Below are 15565 nucleotides of genomic sequence, written 5' to 3'. Positions count from 1 at the left end.
AGCATTTATTCTGATATCAGGATATCAGCCAGCATTGTCATGAACATGTAAGCCATTTCTGTCCACTAGTTAACTAGTTAGACATGTTTGTGTCAACTAGTTAAATAGTGACAGCCTACATGTCAACTAGTTAACTAGTAAGGCCTAAATTCTCTCTAGTTAACTAGTTAAAATGTTTCATATCTTACTAGTTAACTAGTATTGCTCAGTGTGTTCACTAGTTAACTAGTGGACAGATCAATGTCCACTAGTTAACTAGTTAAAACACATTTAGTTTTTACTAGTCAACTAGTAAGGTACAAAAACTTGTACTAGCTGACTACTGAATGTAAAAATCCCACTTGTTAACTTTGCCCAATTTGGCCAGCCGCTTGAGCATTAATTCTGATATCTTGTCAACAGGTCAACTAGTTAACTAGTGAGGGTAAACTGTACACGCTAGTTAACTAGTGAACACATTTTGACCTTCACTAGTTATCTAGTTGACACAAAAATGGCTCATTAGTTAACTAGTAAAGGCCAAAATGCATACCAGTCAGCTAGTTGAAGGTATTTGTGTCTCACTAGTTAACTAGTCAGGGTCAAAATGAGCCCACCAGTTAACTAGTGGGAGACGGAAATGTTCACTAGTTAACTAGTGAACACATTTTGGCTTCACTAGTTAACTAGGTGACACAAAATGGCTCACTAGTTAACTAGTAAAGGCCAAAATGCATATCAGTCAGCTAGTTGAAGGTTTTTGTGTCTCACTAGTTAACTAGTGATGGCCAAAATGTGCACACCAGTTAACTAGTGACAGAAGAAATGCCCACTAGTTGACAAGTGAACGCATTTTGGATTCCTAGTTAACTAGGTGACACAAAAATGGCTCACTAGTTAACTAGTAAGGGCTAAAATGCATACCAGTCAGCTAGTTGAAGGTTTTTGTGTCTCACTAGTTAACTAGTGACAGTTCAAAGTGTCCACATGTTCACTAGTGAAGGCAAAACTCCTAACTAGTTAAGTAGTTGGAGTAGGTCAGTGCCACTAGTTAACTAGTGAACCATTAAAAACTCACTAGCTAGCTAGTTGATTGTAGCAGGCTCACTAGTTACCTAGTTGATGCATCCATTGTCCAAACTAGTTAACTAGTGAGGACATAAATGTATACTAGTAAACTAGTTCAAGCCTACATTCACACTAGCTAGCTAGTTGCACAGAATTCTAATTAGGAGGCAGAGAATTTCTCAAATTGAGGCTTTCTATTGGCTCACTATGTTAAAATAAAATATGACAACCAATCACAGTGTGGAATTTTGCAAAATCCCACCTCAAACATTTGCATGTGGCACACAAGTTAACATGCTGGCCAGAGGAACCTCAGCTAGTGAACTAGTAGTGGCTTCAGTGTGACACTTACATGTAAACTTGTGAAGGCGGAACTGCTCACTAGTTAACTAGAGAGGGTACAAATGTCCACTAGTTAACTAGTGAGGTGCAAAATAAGTGTCACTAGTTCACTAGTGGGCCCCAAAACGCCCACAAGTTAACTAGTAAGGTGCGGATATGCTCACTAGTTAACTAGTGAGGTGCAGATTTGCTCACTAGTTAACTAGTGCACCCTTAAGCGCCCACTAGTTAACTAGTAAGGTGCAAAAAAGCATCACTAGTTAACTTGTAAAGTGCAGATATGCTCACTAGTTAACTAGTGGGCCCCAAAAAACCAACTAGTTAACTAGTAGGGTGCGGATTTGCTCACTAGTTAACTAGTGAGGCGCAGATATGCTCACTAGTTAACTAGTGACGTGCGGATTTGCTTACTAGTTAACTAGTGAGGCGCAGATATGCTCACTGGTTAACTAGTGAGGTGCGGATTTGCTCACTAGTTAACTAGTGAGGTGCAGATTTGCTCACTAGTTAACTAGTGAGGTGCAGATTTGCTCACTAGTTAACTAGTGAGGTGCGGATTTGCTCACTAGTTAACTAGTGAGGTGCGGATTTGCTCACTAGTTAACTAGTGAGGTGCAGATATGCTCACTAGTTAACTAGTGAGCATATCTGCACCTCACTAGTACCTCACTAGTTAACTAGTGAGCATATCTGCACCTCACTAGTTAACTAGTGAGGTGCGGATTTGCTCACTAGTTAACTAGTTACATCTAAAAACACATACAAGCTGACCATTTTTGTCCACTAGTTAACTAGTGGAACAATTGAAATTTCACCACTTTACATGTGTGGCAGTGCAGCAGCTCACTAGTTAACTAGTGCCTGAAACACAAATTATGCATATTCTAATGAGAAGGCGGGCAGAAGACTCCTGTTGGGTATAAGAATCCCACCCAGTCTAAAACGTATGTGCTGTGGCCTCACAATCACATACTGATGGGTGTCCCTGAGCGCCAAGGCTTGAACTCATTAGTCATGGTTTGACACCTACTGGTTGGTCGTTGCGGCGGGTTCGAATCCAGCAGATGGCATTCCGCAATTGCTGTAACATTATTTATTTTCTCTTTGTGTTGTAATGTTCAAAGTTTTATTGTTTTACTGCTTTTATTCCCCCCTCCCAAATCAAGTAAAGCACCTCGTTTGGTGTAGTGTAAGGGAGATCAGTTGGCGAGTTCAAGTCCCATTGAGGAGAATTGGAATTTAGTGTGCCAGCAATTTTATTGTAGTTCATTTTTGTTTGGTATTGAAAGTTTGGTATTGAAAAAGGCTATATTAAAAATAATTATATATATATATATATATATATATATATATATATATATATATATATATATATATATATCTCCATCCATCCATCCACCCATCTTCCCAAGAAATAGATCAAATGACACTGAGGGAAAAAACTGTGGTTATTTTGGAGAGGGTGCTCGCTGCAAAACCACAAAGGCGGAGCTGCACCCCGCCCATTCACGCAAACTCAGCCTAGCCCACTGACTTCCGTTTTTGTTTTCAACTTTATCTCAAACTGACCTGACCCACATGAATTACGGCTGTTACTAGTTTACAGTCGTTAATGCTATGTTCTATGCTCCAATTAAACAAGATAAATATAACTTGCTACATGACAAAGACTGAATATATCTCGAAATGAAAAGGTTTCTTTTAGCGAATATCTGCCTACAGCTGGTCTGATAAAACTGGTGTACAACAGCACTTCAATCTATTGAATGGGTTCTGGTGGTCTAGTGGTAAAATCGTCTGAGTTGATTTTTGCTTTCCCCTCAGCTGTTGCTGGTTCGATTCTCGGTGGGGTCGTCAGCAGTCTATTTAGCCAGCTGATACATTCAATTTGTTTATATTTTAGTTGTAATGTTTATTTTCAGCAAAATATTTATGTCGCTAAAAGTTCTTTGAATTTGGTCGTTCCTAAACAGCATTTTAGTTGAAACTCTGCTCACAAATGGACTCACACTGGCTAAATAAACGAATAAATAAATAAAAAAACACATTATATGTTAAACGGTATACCAGTAAATTGTTGTAAACATAGTACTGGCAAGTGTAGCTAGAAATGAAGAAAAGAGGTTGTAAACTACCTAAAACTTACACTACTGGGAGGCGAAACAGCATGTCAACCTGACTCCATAACCACTACACCACCACATCTGTTATAAATCAAGTGGCGTTACATGTAATTGTGCTTCTCAGTGTGTCTCTGAGATGGGTTGTATGGTTTATTGGCGGTGTCTCAGTAGAAGTCATTTCAGAAATAATTTGTCAGAAAATTCACAGAATATCCAGATTTGAGAACCAAGACCAGACCCGCTTCGGGGGAGGAGACCAAATTGAAGCTGAGATGGGAGGAAAATGCATGAATGAGGCTAAAAATGGCTTTGGCGTGTTTCTTATGAGGAAATGACAATATAACATGATTAAAAGTCCCAAAAGTTAGATTTTTAATTATATGGAACCTTTACAAAAACTGTTCAATTAACTTCTCAACTCCGTCCTCAATCTCGCATTTTTTAGCTACAACACCCTCTTGGTTCCAGAATGCTATCAAGTCTGACAACTGGAAGGAATTAGACTGACTCTAATGGAATGGGCAGGGCTGATTCTGGAATGGGCGGGGCTGACTCTGGTGCAGCTCCACCTTCTGGTGCAGCTCCGCCTTTGTGGTTCTGCAGCGAGCACCACTTGTTATTTTGAGCTAGTACCAGAAGACAGTGTAACCTTTTTTAGTTCTCTCCAGTCAAAACAAAACTTTAGACTTTTTTTCTTTTTTTAATTTAACAGGGAACAGCAATCAATTGAACAGGGAACTGCAACCAGTAGTCACACAACAAAATAAAATCACACAAACAAAATAAAGTTACTCTCCTCTTTTCTTGGTGTCTGAAAAGGGAAGGGAAAACCATCAGACTCCAGTCACCCATCGAATGGACTCTTCACCCTCCTGCCCTCTGGGAAGCGCTACAGGAGCCTATGGACTAAGACTACCAGGTCCCGAAACAGTTTCTTCCCCACAGCTGTCAGACTCCTAAACTCTGCCTGCTGACATAACACCCCAAACCAGCAGCACCCTACATAAACTCTGTAGAAACAAGAAAGCCCTGGAAATCGATGCAGAGCGTCGCGGGATATGCCTGACTGGTCATATATATTACCTCTCATGACACTGACCTCTGACCCTATGAGCTTGTGTATGTGAAGAGTTTATTTACCTTTGATAGGGAGTTATGACCTCTGATTTTGTCAAAATCCTTCAACCCGTTCAGGAGATATTGCACACAAAAGCCAAATTTTCATATATACGGCCTCACACAACCTTGACCTTTGACCCTATGAGGTTTTGTACCTCATGAGTTTATTTACCTTAGATAGGGAGTTCTCACCTGCGATTTGGTCAAAGTATTTCAACCTGTTCAGAAGATAGTGCACACAAAAAACAATTTTTCATATATACGGCCTCACACGACCTTTACCTTTGACCCTATGAGGTTGTGACCTGATCAGTTTATCTACCTTTGATAGGGAGCTATCACCTCTGATTTGGTCAAAATCATTCAACCCGTTCAGACAATTTTTGATATATATATATATATATATAACCTCACACGACCTTGACCTTTGACCCTATGACCTTGTGTTCCTAATCAGTTCATGTACCCTTCATAGTAATAAAATACACAGGCGAGGGTCCGACTCTCTGGAGGACGCCATGTTGGATTCTATGTTTATTTAGCTGTATTTATGGTTTTGCTGGTGGTTTTTGACTCCTTTGAAAACTGTGCAACAACACTCTTCTTCTTCCTTTTCTCGTGTGTTATTTGGCGGATGGCACTCAACATAAAAAGATGCATTTCTCAAACAATTAATGAATTGGAGCGTGAACCAGAGTCATTAATCTCATATCCTAATTTGAGAGTTACAGCTAGAGTCCAGAGGGTTTTGTTGGCTTTATAAGCATTAGTTAGTAAGGTCCTCACTTGAACAAAAAATACAGCTTGTTTGCAGTGACTTTGGTATTTACTACCCCCTATTGCCAGAAATCTACACACTTTCCCTTTAAGCACGTTGTCTCTTTAAGACTGGTCCTGGGTGACATTGGAGTTTACAGGGAGGCCGTAGAAATTCTCTGTCTGGATATTTATTGTGGAGATTAATGGACTAAAATGGGTTGCTGCACCGTGACTGTCTTCTCCTTTTTTTGGAGAGTAAAAACTATATTTTGGTTTTTAAATGCTGCCGCTGCACCGTGTTAAGAAATCATATTACTGGTTGTTTCGAAATGGGTTGAAATGTTCACATTTCTTCTTTGCTTTACATGCTGATCACTAAAGCGTGCTTTAATTAATATTGCGTTTTCGTAAAACGTAAGAGCAAACAAGGGGGATTTTAATTGACAAAAATAATAAAATCTGCACATTTCCAAGCCAACTGCGGTTAACAGTGGCACGTCGGCTTGAAAAATATCTCCTTTTTGCCGTAAATAACACACATTTCATAGCTGTTGTGGGTTATGTATGTGTTCATCAGTGCTTGAGAATTGTAACTTTGGGGAGCGGGTCGTAATTGTGGGCTTTTAATGCGGTGCTGTCTGTGGCGAGGTGTTGGTAGGGTCTGATCGGAGCTGCAGCCAGAGCGTTCCTCCCGACCAGCGGCTGCTGGGAGCTGGTCCACGGTGAAGCAGCCCACGCAGCCGAACGAGGGCTTCCCGGCTAAGAGCTGACCGCAGCGGCCCAGACGACCGCGGGCCAGCGACCCGAGAAATAACATGGGGAGTCCTGCTGCTGCCTGCTGTTGTTTGTTTTCCGTAGTAAATACCTGAATATGCAGAGACTCAACAGGTCATTCAGTTGTATGGTATCATTCAGATGATCAAATGAAATGTTGCAACATTAATATCAGTTTACCTGATCTTGATCAATAATCACATTGATGAATTGGTGCATGAATAACTACAAACCCTGCTTCCTGCAGCAGCTTTTTCTGCTCTAGATTTATGATCTGCTATTTGTATATTTCAACGAATAAGACGGAAATGGCATTAATTATTTAGATTTATTTGTGGATTTTTTTGTCGATGTTAACCCTGTTGTGTCTCAGTTCATGAAGCTGTTTTCAATGTATCCCGCTTTGCGAGCAGCTGATTGTGCAGCAGATGGCCGCGGACATGATCAATTTCGAAGTGCTAGTTCTGGATCAAGAGAAAGCCTGCTGTGCTGTGCCGATGATTTTATTTTGCGAGGATGGATTGAGGAAGGGGGACACACATGCTTAAATATCGACTGTCGGCAATAATCAGATTCATACTCATAAAATACTTGTTTACATGTTGTGTGTGTGTGTGTGTGTGTGTGTGTGTGTGTGTGTGTGTGTGTGTGTGTGTGTGTGTGTGTGTGTGTGTGTGTGTGTGTGTGTGTGTGTGTGCGTGCGTGCGTGCGTGCGTGTGTGTGTGTGTGTAACTCTGCCCACTAATCCGTTACGTATTTTGTTTCTTGTTGACATAAATACAAAAATTATGCAAAAGAAAAGAAGTGAAATAATGTACAAAACTAAAGCATATTAACCAGGATCGAACCCGCGATCTTCGCCATTGCAGGCGAACGCGTTAGTCACTAGACCACCAGTGCTATGAGCTAAATCCCCTCGCAAATTTATCCCTTCAAAACATCATGAGTGCTGGCAGGCTTTACAGCAACGTATGTAAAATAGAGCCTTTTTTATTATTATAAACTTGTCGCTTCCGTAGAAATGTGAAACAATATATCTGACGGAGATTTCTGCGGAGTTTCTGCACTTTCCTGTCAACAGAAACAGACATGCTGTCTGCCGCTGCCTTCCGCCTCCAGGCTTTTTCAGACTAATAACTGAAAACTAAACACTGTACACGTTAACTGAACAAAGATTACAGCAATACACCACAACTTTCTCGCTACAAATGTCGTCAAAACATATTTATATGCTCAAACAATCTTAGTTTATCAAATTTTCTCTTAGAACAGCCTGAACAGAGTCCGCCATACTTTCTCTGTTTCTCAGTCCTAAATGGACCAATCACATTGCTGTTCTGCATTTCTTCATTTGCATGTAAAGGCCGGATTTGCTCACTAGCTAACTAGTGAGCAGTACAGCGGTCGAACTAGTTAACATGTTACACAGAATGCCAGCCAAGTGTGTATTTATTCAAATTCCACAAATTTACTAGTTTTAGGGGCATTTTTCTGCAGCTAGTTAACTAGTGACAGTGTTTTGTGTTCACTACTTAACATGTAAGGCTCAGTTTGCCCTCTATAAGCTACTGAGAAAAAATTATAATGCAGATATGCTCACTAGTTAACTAGTGAGTGCTTCCTGTCCCATTACAAGTGAACTAGAAAGGCCAAATATGTCAACTAGTTAACTAGTGAAGGTAAATTTGTCACTAGTTAACTAGTAAGAACACATTTTTAGATAACAAGTAAACTAGATTGCTCCAAAAACAGCAACTAGTGTGCGTCTTGTGCGCACTAGTTAACTAGTGAGCATATCTGCACCTCACTAGTTAACTAGTGAGCATATCCGCACCTCACTAGTTAACTAGTGAGCAAATCCGCACCTCACTAGTTAACTAGTGAGCAAATCTGCACCTCACTAGTTAACTAGTGAGCAAATCCGCACCTCACTAGTTAACTAGTGAGCAAATCCGCACTTCACTAGTTAACTAGTGAGCAAATCCGCGCCTCACTAGTTAACTAGTAAGCAAATCCGCACTTCACTAGTTAACTAGTGAGCATATACGCGCCTCACTAGTTAACTAGTGAGCAAATCCGCACCCTACTAGTTAACTAGTTGGTGTTTTGGGGCCCACTAGTTAACTAGTGAGCATATCTGCACTTTACAAGTTAACTAGTGATGCTTTTTTGCACCTTACTAGTTAACTAGTGGGTGCTTTAGGGCGCACTAGTTAACTAGTGAGCAAATCTGCACCTCACTAGTTAACTAGTGAGCAAATCCGCACATCACTAGTTAACTAGTGAGCATATCTGTGCCTCACTAGTTAACTAGTGAGCAAATCCGCACCCTACTAGTTAACTTGTTGACATTTTGGGGCCCACTAGTTAACTAGTGAGCATATCTGCACTTTACAAGTTCACTAGTGATGCTTTTTTGCACCTTACTAGTTAACTAGTGGGCGCTTTAGGGTGCACTAGTTAACTAGTGAGCAAATCTGCACCTCACTAGTTAACTAGTGAGCATATCCGCACTTTACTAGTTAACTTGTGGGCGATTTGGGGCCCACTAGTGAACTAGTGACACTTATTTTGCACCTCACTAGTTAACTAGTGGACATTTGTACCCTCTCTAGTTAACTAGTGAGCAGTTCCGCCTTCACAAGTTTACATGTAAGTGTCACACTGAAGCCACTACTAGTTCACTAGCTGAGGTTCCTCTGGCCAGCATGTTAACTTGTGTGCCGCATGCAAATGTTTGGGGTGGGATTTTACGAAATTCCGCACTGTGATTGGTTGTCATATTTTATTTTGACACAGGGAGCCAATAGAGAGTCTTAATTTGAGAAATTCTCCGCCTCCTAATTAGAATTCTGCGCAACTAGCTAGCTAGTGTGAATGTAGACTTGAACTAGTTTACTAGTATACATTTATGTCCTCACTAGTTAACTAGTTTGGACAATGGATGCATCAACTAGGTAACTAGTGAGCCTGCTGCCATCAACTAGCTAGCTAGTGAGTCATTAATGGTTCACTAGTTAACTAGTGGCACTGACCTACTCCAACTAGTTAACTAGTTAGGAGTTAAGCCTTCACTAGTTAACTAGTGTGCACATTTTGGCCATCAATAGTTAACTAGTGAGACACAAAAAACCTTCAACTAGCTGACTGGTATGCACTTTGGCCTTTACTAGTTAACTAGTGAGCCATTTATGTGTCAACTAGTTAACTAGTGAAGCCAAAATGTGTTCACTAGTTAACTAGTGCACATTTATGTCTACCACAAGTTAACTAGTGTGCACATTTTGGCCATCACTAGTTAACTAGTGAGACACAAAAACCTTCAACTAGCTGACTGGTGTGCATTTTGGTCTTTACTAGTTAACTAGTGAGCCATTTATGTGTCAACTAGTTAACTAGTGAAGCTAAAATATGTTCACTAGTTAACTAGTGCACATTTATGTCTACCACAAGTTAACTAGTGTGCACATTTTGACCCTCACTAGTTAACTAGTGAGACAAATACCTTCAACTAGCTGACTGGTATACATTTCTGCTTTTACTAGTTAACTAGTGAGCAGTTTTTGTGTCAACTAGTTAACTACTGAAGCCTAAATGTGTTCACTAGTTAACTAGTGCGCATTTCTGCTGCCACTAGTTAACTAGTGGGCACATTTTCACCCTCGATATTTAACTAGTTGACACAAACATGCCTAACTAGTTAACTAGTGGACAGAAATGGCTTACATGTTCATGACAATTCTGGCTGATATCCTGATATCAGAATAAATGCTCATTTGGCTTGCCATAGAGAGGAGCAGGAAGTGGGAGCTGAGTGGGAGGAGGGACGGAGGGAGCTAGCCGCTGAGTAGCAACGGCTAGTGACGGAGTGATGAGTGACTGGAACGGGAAGAAGAAGAGAAGTGGAGAAGCTGGGGCCTCGAGGAGTTGACCTGGAAACGGACTTGAATAACTGGTCAGGAGCTCCTGGCACCAGGGATCGATGAGCGAGCTTGTGAATGGTGAGTGAGTCTTTCACCAACCTGCGTAGGCCTCCAGCCCCATGGTCCTCCCGCTTTTGTTGTGTTAACACACTAGTAACCAGCCTCATCAGCTGTTCCTCTGCTCACGAGCAGCGAGTCTCCTCATCATCTACCTGCACAGGTCCTTCTCACACCAGACATGACTCGCTGAGCCAGGTCACCTTCAGTCAGAGATAACTTTAGACTTTTATCTCTAGATGCATCCGACACACACACACACACACACACACACACACACACACACACACACACACACACACACACCAAGTAGTGTTTCTATGGTTACGTTGTGATTTCTTAGTAAATATTCTATTTGGTGAGAGATAAACTTTATAGTATTTATCCTAGTGGATCTATAGTTAAACGGGTAAACTAGTAGTAGCACATCCAACGTCAAAGAGAGTAAAAAGTTATTATCAGGAGAGGGAGAATGTTAAAGTGGTTAGCAGCAGTGTGCTTGACGATGGCCCCCTCCATGAGGCCACCACAGCTCAGCAGAACATCGTTGTAGCTTCTTCTGGGGAGAAAAACACTTAGAGAGAAAATAAAGTTAACAGCTGAAATAGCAGGAAATAATACAGTTAAAGAGCAGATTGTAGAAGAATGTTTGGTCTGAGGTGTAAAACTCTGCCCTGGGCCTAAAGCCCCGCAGATATATTTAGTTTCTATAAACAACAACAACAAATAAACAACAGCAGCTGGATTCTACTTTGTTCCTTAAATGGAGTCACGTAGTTTTGCAAGTTGTGCAGCTCACACGTTCACCAGGGAGCTCTGCCAGCTGATTGGTTCTTTTTGTAACTAGTGCAGTTCTGGTGCTGAGCAGTAGGGCTGGGCAAAACGATTATTTTTGTAATCGATTAATCTAGCGATTATTTTTTCGATGCATCGATTAATCTAAGGATTAATTTGTTAATTTGATTAGATTAAATTATTGATTATTTCCCAATTATTTGACTTGTATAAAAGTTTGATTACTAATTTATGTATTTTAATTAAAAAAATCTTAAATTAAGTTGTAATAGTAGTACAATCTTATGTTAGATAACATTTAACAAAAACTTAAATGTTGTGCAAAATATTCATATAAATCAAGGGAAATTTATAACAAAAAATATATAAATAGCAGCAATGGCGTCTTTTAACAAACAAAATCTAACATTCACTTCGCTTTCTGCAAAAAAGTGTTGTTCATTTTCAAAATAAAATCAATTTTGCCTTTTCTTTTGTTCATCACATGAAGTAGTTATGCATTGTTGTTTTAATAAAAAAAATCCAAAATCAAGTAGTAGTACAATCTTATTTTAGAGGTAGCATTTAACAAGAAATTAAATGTTGTGCAAAACAACAATAAATAAATAAAATATAAACAGCAGCAATGGTGTCTTTGAACAAATAAAAAATAACATTCACTTTAGGGCTGAAACGATTCCTCGAGTACCTCGAATGATTCGAGTACAAAAAATCCTCGAGTCAAATTCTCTGCCTCGAAGCTTCGTTTAATTCATGTTTAATTAATTCATGGCTTTGCAATCGCCCGGGGTCATGTTTCACCCGGACCGAAATAATTGACGCACATACACACTGCACTGAATGCACACGCGAGTAGCGAACGCAACTTAACTTTCTCTTAAGCCATGGCGAACAACGTGGACCCCGGTGGAGTGTGAAAAAGACAAAATGTCAAAGTTGTGGGACCATTTTTCACGCTTTAAGGCGGAAAACGTAGTCCAGTGTAAATACTGTAAAATGGATTTAGCCTACCACAACACCACATCCTCCGTGCTGCAGCACCTGACCAGGAAACATCCACATGTAAATGTCACTTCTGTAGGCGGACTCGGAGCCTCTACAAGATAATGCATTTTAGCCTGTATTTCTATATATTCTGCAGACACTGTGCGACTTTTTCATTTGTAGCGCTCAGTTTCAGCTCACAGCGTACGTCTGGTAGCAACACGTCAGTCCTAAAATGTGCCAAAAATAGCAGTTTTTACAACACGTCAGACTTTTTACTGTGTTGTTATTGATATTTGTCCCTAAGGATTGCTGCAGGAGGACACGGGTATTTATGAGAGGCGGAGGAAAACGTTGTGTGATCAGTATAATTTGACATAACCACGGCAAACATGCTTTCGACAATCCTTGTTAGTGTGAGACAAAAAAAGTGTTGAAATTAAAACGGACGTGTGTTAATAGGGAAACAGCTGGCGAGCCATGTTTGCGCATGCGCCGTGAGCGGTTCTGGTGCTGTTTGGGCCGCAGCCGCTCGCATTTGTTTACTGTGAAGTAAAGTTGAAGTGCTGAAGTTTGAAAACTAATTTTGAATAAAACGTGAAGAATAACTGGCAGTTGCTTGCTCATTTCAGGAGGTCTTTCATATTTTATAACATGCTGTTTGATAGAATGGTTTACAAACACAAAAGAGTAACTTATTAGAGTACTCGATTAATCAATAAAAGATTCGTTAGAGTACTCGATTACAAAAATAGTCGATAGCTGCAGCCCTAATTGTCTTTGCTCTCTGCAAAAAAAGTGCTCTTTAAAAAAATAACATCCATTTTGCTGCCTTCTCTCTTGTTTCTCTCTCTCTCTGTGTGTGTGTGTGTGTGTGTGTGTGTGTGTCCAACCATATTCATCACATGAAGCAGTTCTGCATTGGTGTGAAGGAATGTTAGCATGTCTACATGCTCAGCAGTCAGGCTTGCCCTTTTTTTGGTGACGATGTTTCCAGCAACAGAAGAAAGCCTTTCAGAGGGTGTTGGTGCGGCAGGTACAGCCAGACATGATTTGGCTAAAGTAGCCAGTGTGGGGAATCTCGTTGCATTATTCTTCCACCGTGTAAGGGGGAATAGGTGCTTCCCCAAAGTACAACAGTACTTCTTTCCTCACTGTCTCATTTTCTCCGTCCCCACCCTGGTCAATGTTTTCATTACAATCTTCCTCCTCAGAATCGGTACCCAACAACGTGTCCAACACACAGACCTCTTCTAGCTGAGGCTTCCTGCCCCACAGTTGCCTGCTGAAGCTGTGATCTCTGCTCCCTTTTGAGGTCAAGTGCATCCTTCTGTACTCTTACTTGCAGTTTCAGAGCATCCTCTGGAGAAAGGAATTTCAGTTTACGAAGACGTGGATCGAGGGCAGCAGCAATGAGTGACACATTTTTCCCATCTTCTTGAAATGCAGATACCTCTGGCTGCCACCTTGACGTGATTTCCTCTTCTGCACTGTTCTGGAAAATGTTCACCGCAGCAGAATCGAAGGATTTGTTTTGAGTGGATTTCAGAAGACCCTTCAGCAGTGGGGGGAGAACAGAGGCTGTGACATAAGACTGTCCACTAAGAACATCAGTGGCTTGCTCACAAGGCTTGAGCACCTCCTTCATCTCACCCAGAAGAATCCACTGATCATTTTTCAGATCCAGGTACTGTTTCCCACGCTGTGTGACTTCTGGATCTGACAGCGTCGCAACTACTGGCCATCTCTGTTCCAACAGACCTTCAATCATGTAGTATGAGCTGTTCCACCTGACAGCTACATCCTGGATTAGTTCATGCTCAGCTGTACCCATCTGTTTTTGCTTCTCCTTAAGCTTGATGCTAGCTGGCTCACTTTTCCTGATGTGCTTTACGAGGCCCCGTGCAGCTGATGGTGCCTTATCAATCTTGGGGTCTTTCAGTGCATGGTTTACAACCAGCTGCAGTGTATGCCCAGCACACCGATAGGACACCACTCCAAACTTCTCTTCCAGGATGTGGAGAGCTGCAGCCATGTTACTGGCAGTATCATGCACAATGGCAAGGACATTATCGCCACCCAGGAGGCAAGGTCTTCTGCAGCGTGGCGCTCTTCAACTGGGAGTGTTGTTAAATTGAAGGAGAGAAGATCCCAATTGTCATTGATGAAAGGACGAGTTACTCCTAAGTAGGACTCTGTGACTAGACTTGTCCAAGCATCAGTGGTAAAGGAGATTTTGGATGAGGCCTTTTTTAGTTTGTTCCTTAGTTTCTCAACTGAAGTTTGATGCTTTCTCTCCATCATGCTTGTAAAACGGCGCCTAGAAGGCAGAGTGTAACCTGGTTGAAAAGTGGTCAGCATTTCTTTGAATCCTTCACCCTCAACCACAGCAAGTGGTCTCATGTCTTTCAGAATCATAGATAGGACGCTTTCAGTAAGTACAGCCACCTCCTGGGGGGTGCGGGGTGTTCTTCTCTGACAGAAGTCCTCCAGACTTTTCTGTTTGTTCCTGAAAACATAAATCACACAGACAACACACAGATAAATTAAAATTATTACAAAAATATTTATGTAGAAAGCATAATATCAAAATAATTTGAAGATCCATATTTCAGTGTTTTCTCAAAATATTTAATCTACAAGATGTGTTAAAAAAGAGGTTTTTTACACAAAATGCAGCACATTTTTGCAGTCATTAGATCAACAGGCTGGAGGAGCATGATGTATAAAAATAACGTTCAAACAGGACGAGGCATTAAACTTGACAATCAAGAGTCCGTTGTCATTTTGCTTTTGCAAGCACTTCAACAATATTGTAATAATGTCCACGACGGCTACATTTAGCAGGTGCTACGTTGTCTTTGTTAAGATTTTTACTGCGGCCAATTAGCGCTCTCCCACATTTTCAGCTCTCGCCGATTCTCATAATCAGCACGTGTGCATTCCGACTCATTTGGCCATCATGAGCCACGAATAAAAACCAACAAAACAGATAACAGCTAAGGAACTAAGGAACAAACTAAAAAAGGCCTCATCCAAAATCTCCTTTACCACAGATGCTTGGACAAGTCTAGTCAGAGTCCTACTTAGGTTACTTATGTTAGATTTTGTTTGTTAAAAGACGCCATGGCTGCTATATATTTTTTTTTGTTATAAATTTTCCTTGATTTATATGAATATTTTGCACAACATTTAAGTTTTTGTTAAATGTTATCTCTAACGTACTACTATTACAAGAATAGAATAGAATACTTTATTTGTCAATTCTTCGAATGTGCTTGCCATACAAGGAATTGAAGTTACGTTTCACACTGTCCCATGCGTAGACATTTACATAAAGTGCAGATGCACAACAATAACAAAACAAAAAACATCCCTAACAATAAGATAATATTAAACAGGTAAATATCGCTAATAATATACAAAACATATAGCAGCAGGTGTGTGCAATTTCTATGCAGAGGTAGTTGTTTACAATCAGAAATGTTTACCCCATTATTGGTTCAACCACTATTTCCTTTTTGTATAATGTGTATGTGTGTGTGTGTGGTGTGTGTGTGTGTGTGTGTGGTGTGTGTGTGCGTGCGTGTGCGTGTATTTGTGTGTGTGTGTGTGGGGTGGGGTGTAGGGTCCAGTCTGTCT

At 40.7% G+C, this 15565-nt stretch overlaps 2 protein-coding genes across 3 annotated transcripts in view; one reads left to right on the top strand and one right to left on the bottom strand.

Annotated features, from left to right (window-relative positions):
• LOC129162178 (oocyte zinc finger protein XlCOF6) overlaps positions 1–15565 on the bottom strand; it is an 849318-nt gene that overhangs the window by 335823 nt on the left and 497930 nt on the right. The window lies entirely within an intron of this gene.
• Positions 1–15565, top strand: part of LOC129154865 (zinc finger protein 595) — a 34882-nt gene that overhangs the window by 4314 nt on the left and 15003 nt on the right. The window contains exon 2 of one of the 2 annotated variants that reach the window (XM_070548579.1): positions 9959–10165. In XM_070548579.1, coding sequence (XP_070404680.1) covers positions 10147–10165 — 19 coding nt within the window. In that variant the 5' untranslated portion in view covers positions 9959–10146. Of the gene's footprint in view, positions 1–9245; positions 10166–15565 lie in introns of those variants that run through there. The other variant, XM_070548578.1, reaches the window with a different exon arrangement.

The sequence above is a fragment of the Nothobranchius furzeri genome, chromosome 2 (assembly GCF_043380555.1).
Source record: "Nothobranchius furzeri strain GRZ-AD chromosome 2, NfurGRZ-RIMD1, whole genome shotgun sequence".
Taxonomy (NCBI): domain Eukaryota; kingdom Metazoa; phylum Chordata; class Actinopteri; order Cyprinodontiformes; family Nothobranchiidae; genus Nothobranchius; species Nothobranchius furzeri.
Note: the sequence above shows the minus strand (reverse complement) of the source record. Positions and strands in the feature narration are given on the sequence as shown.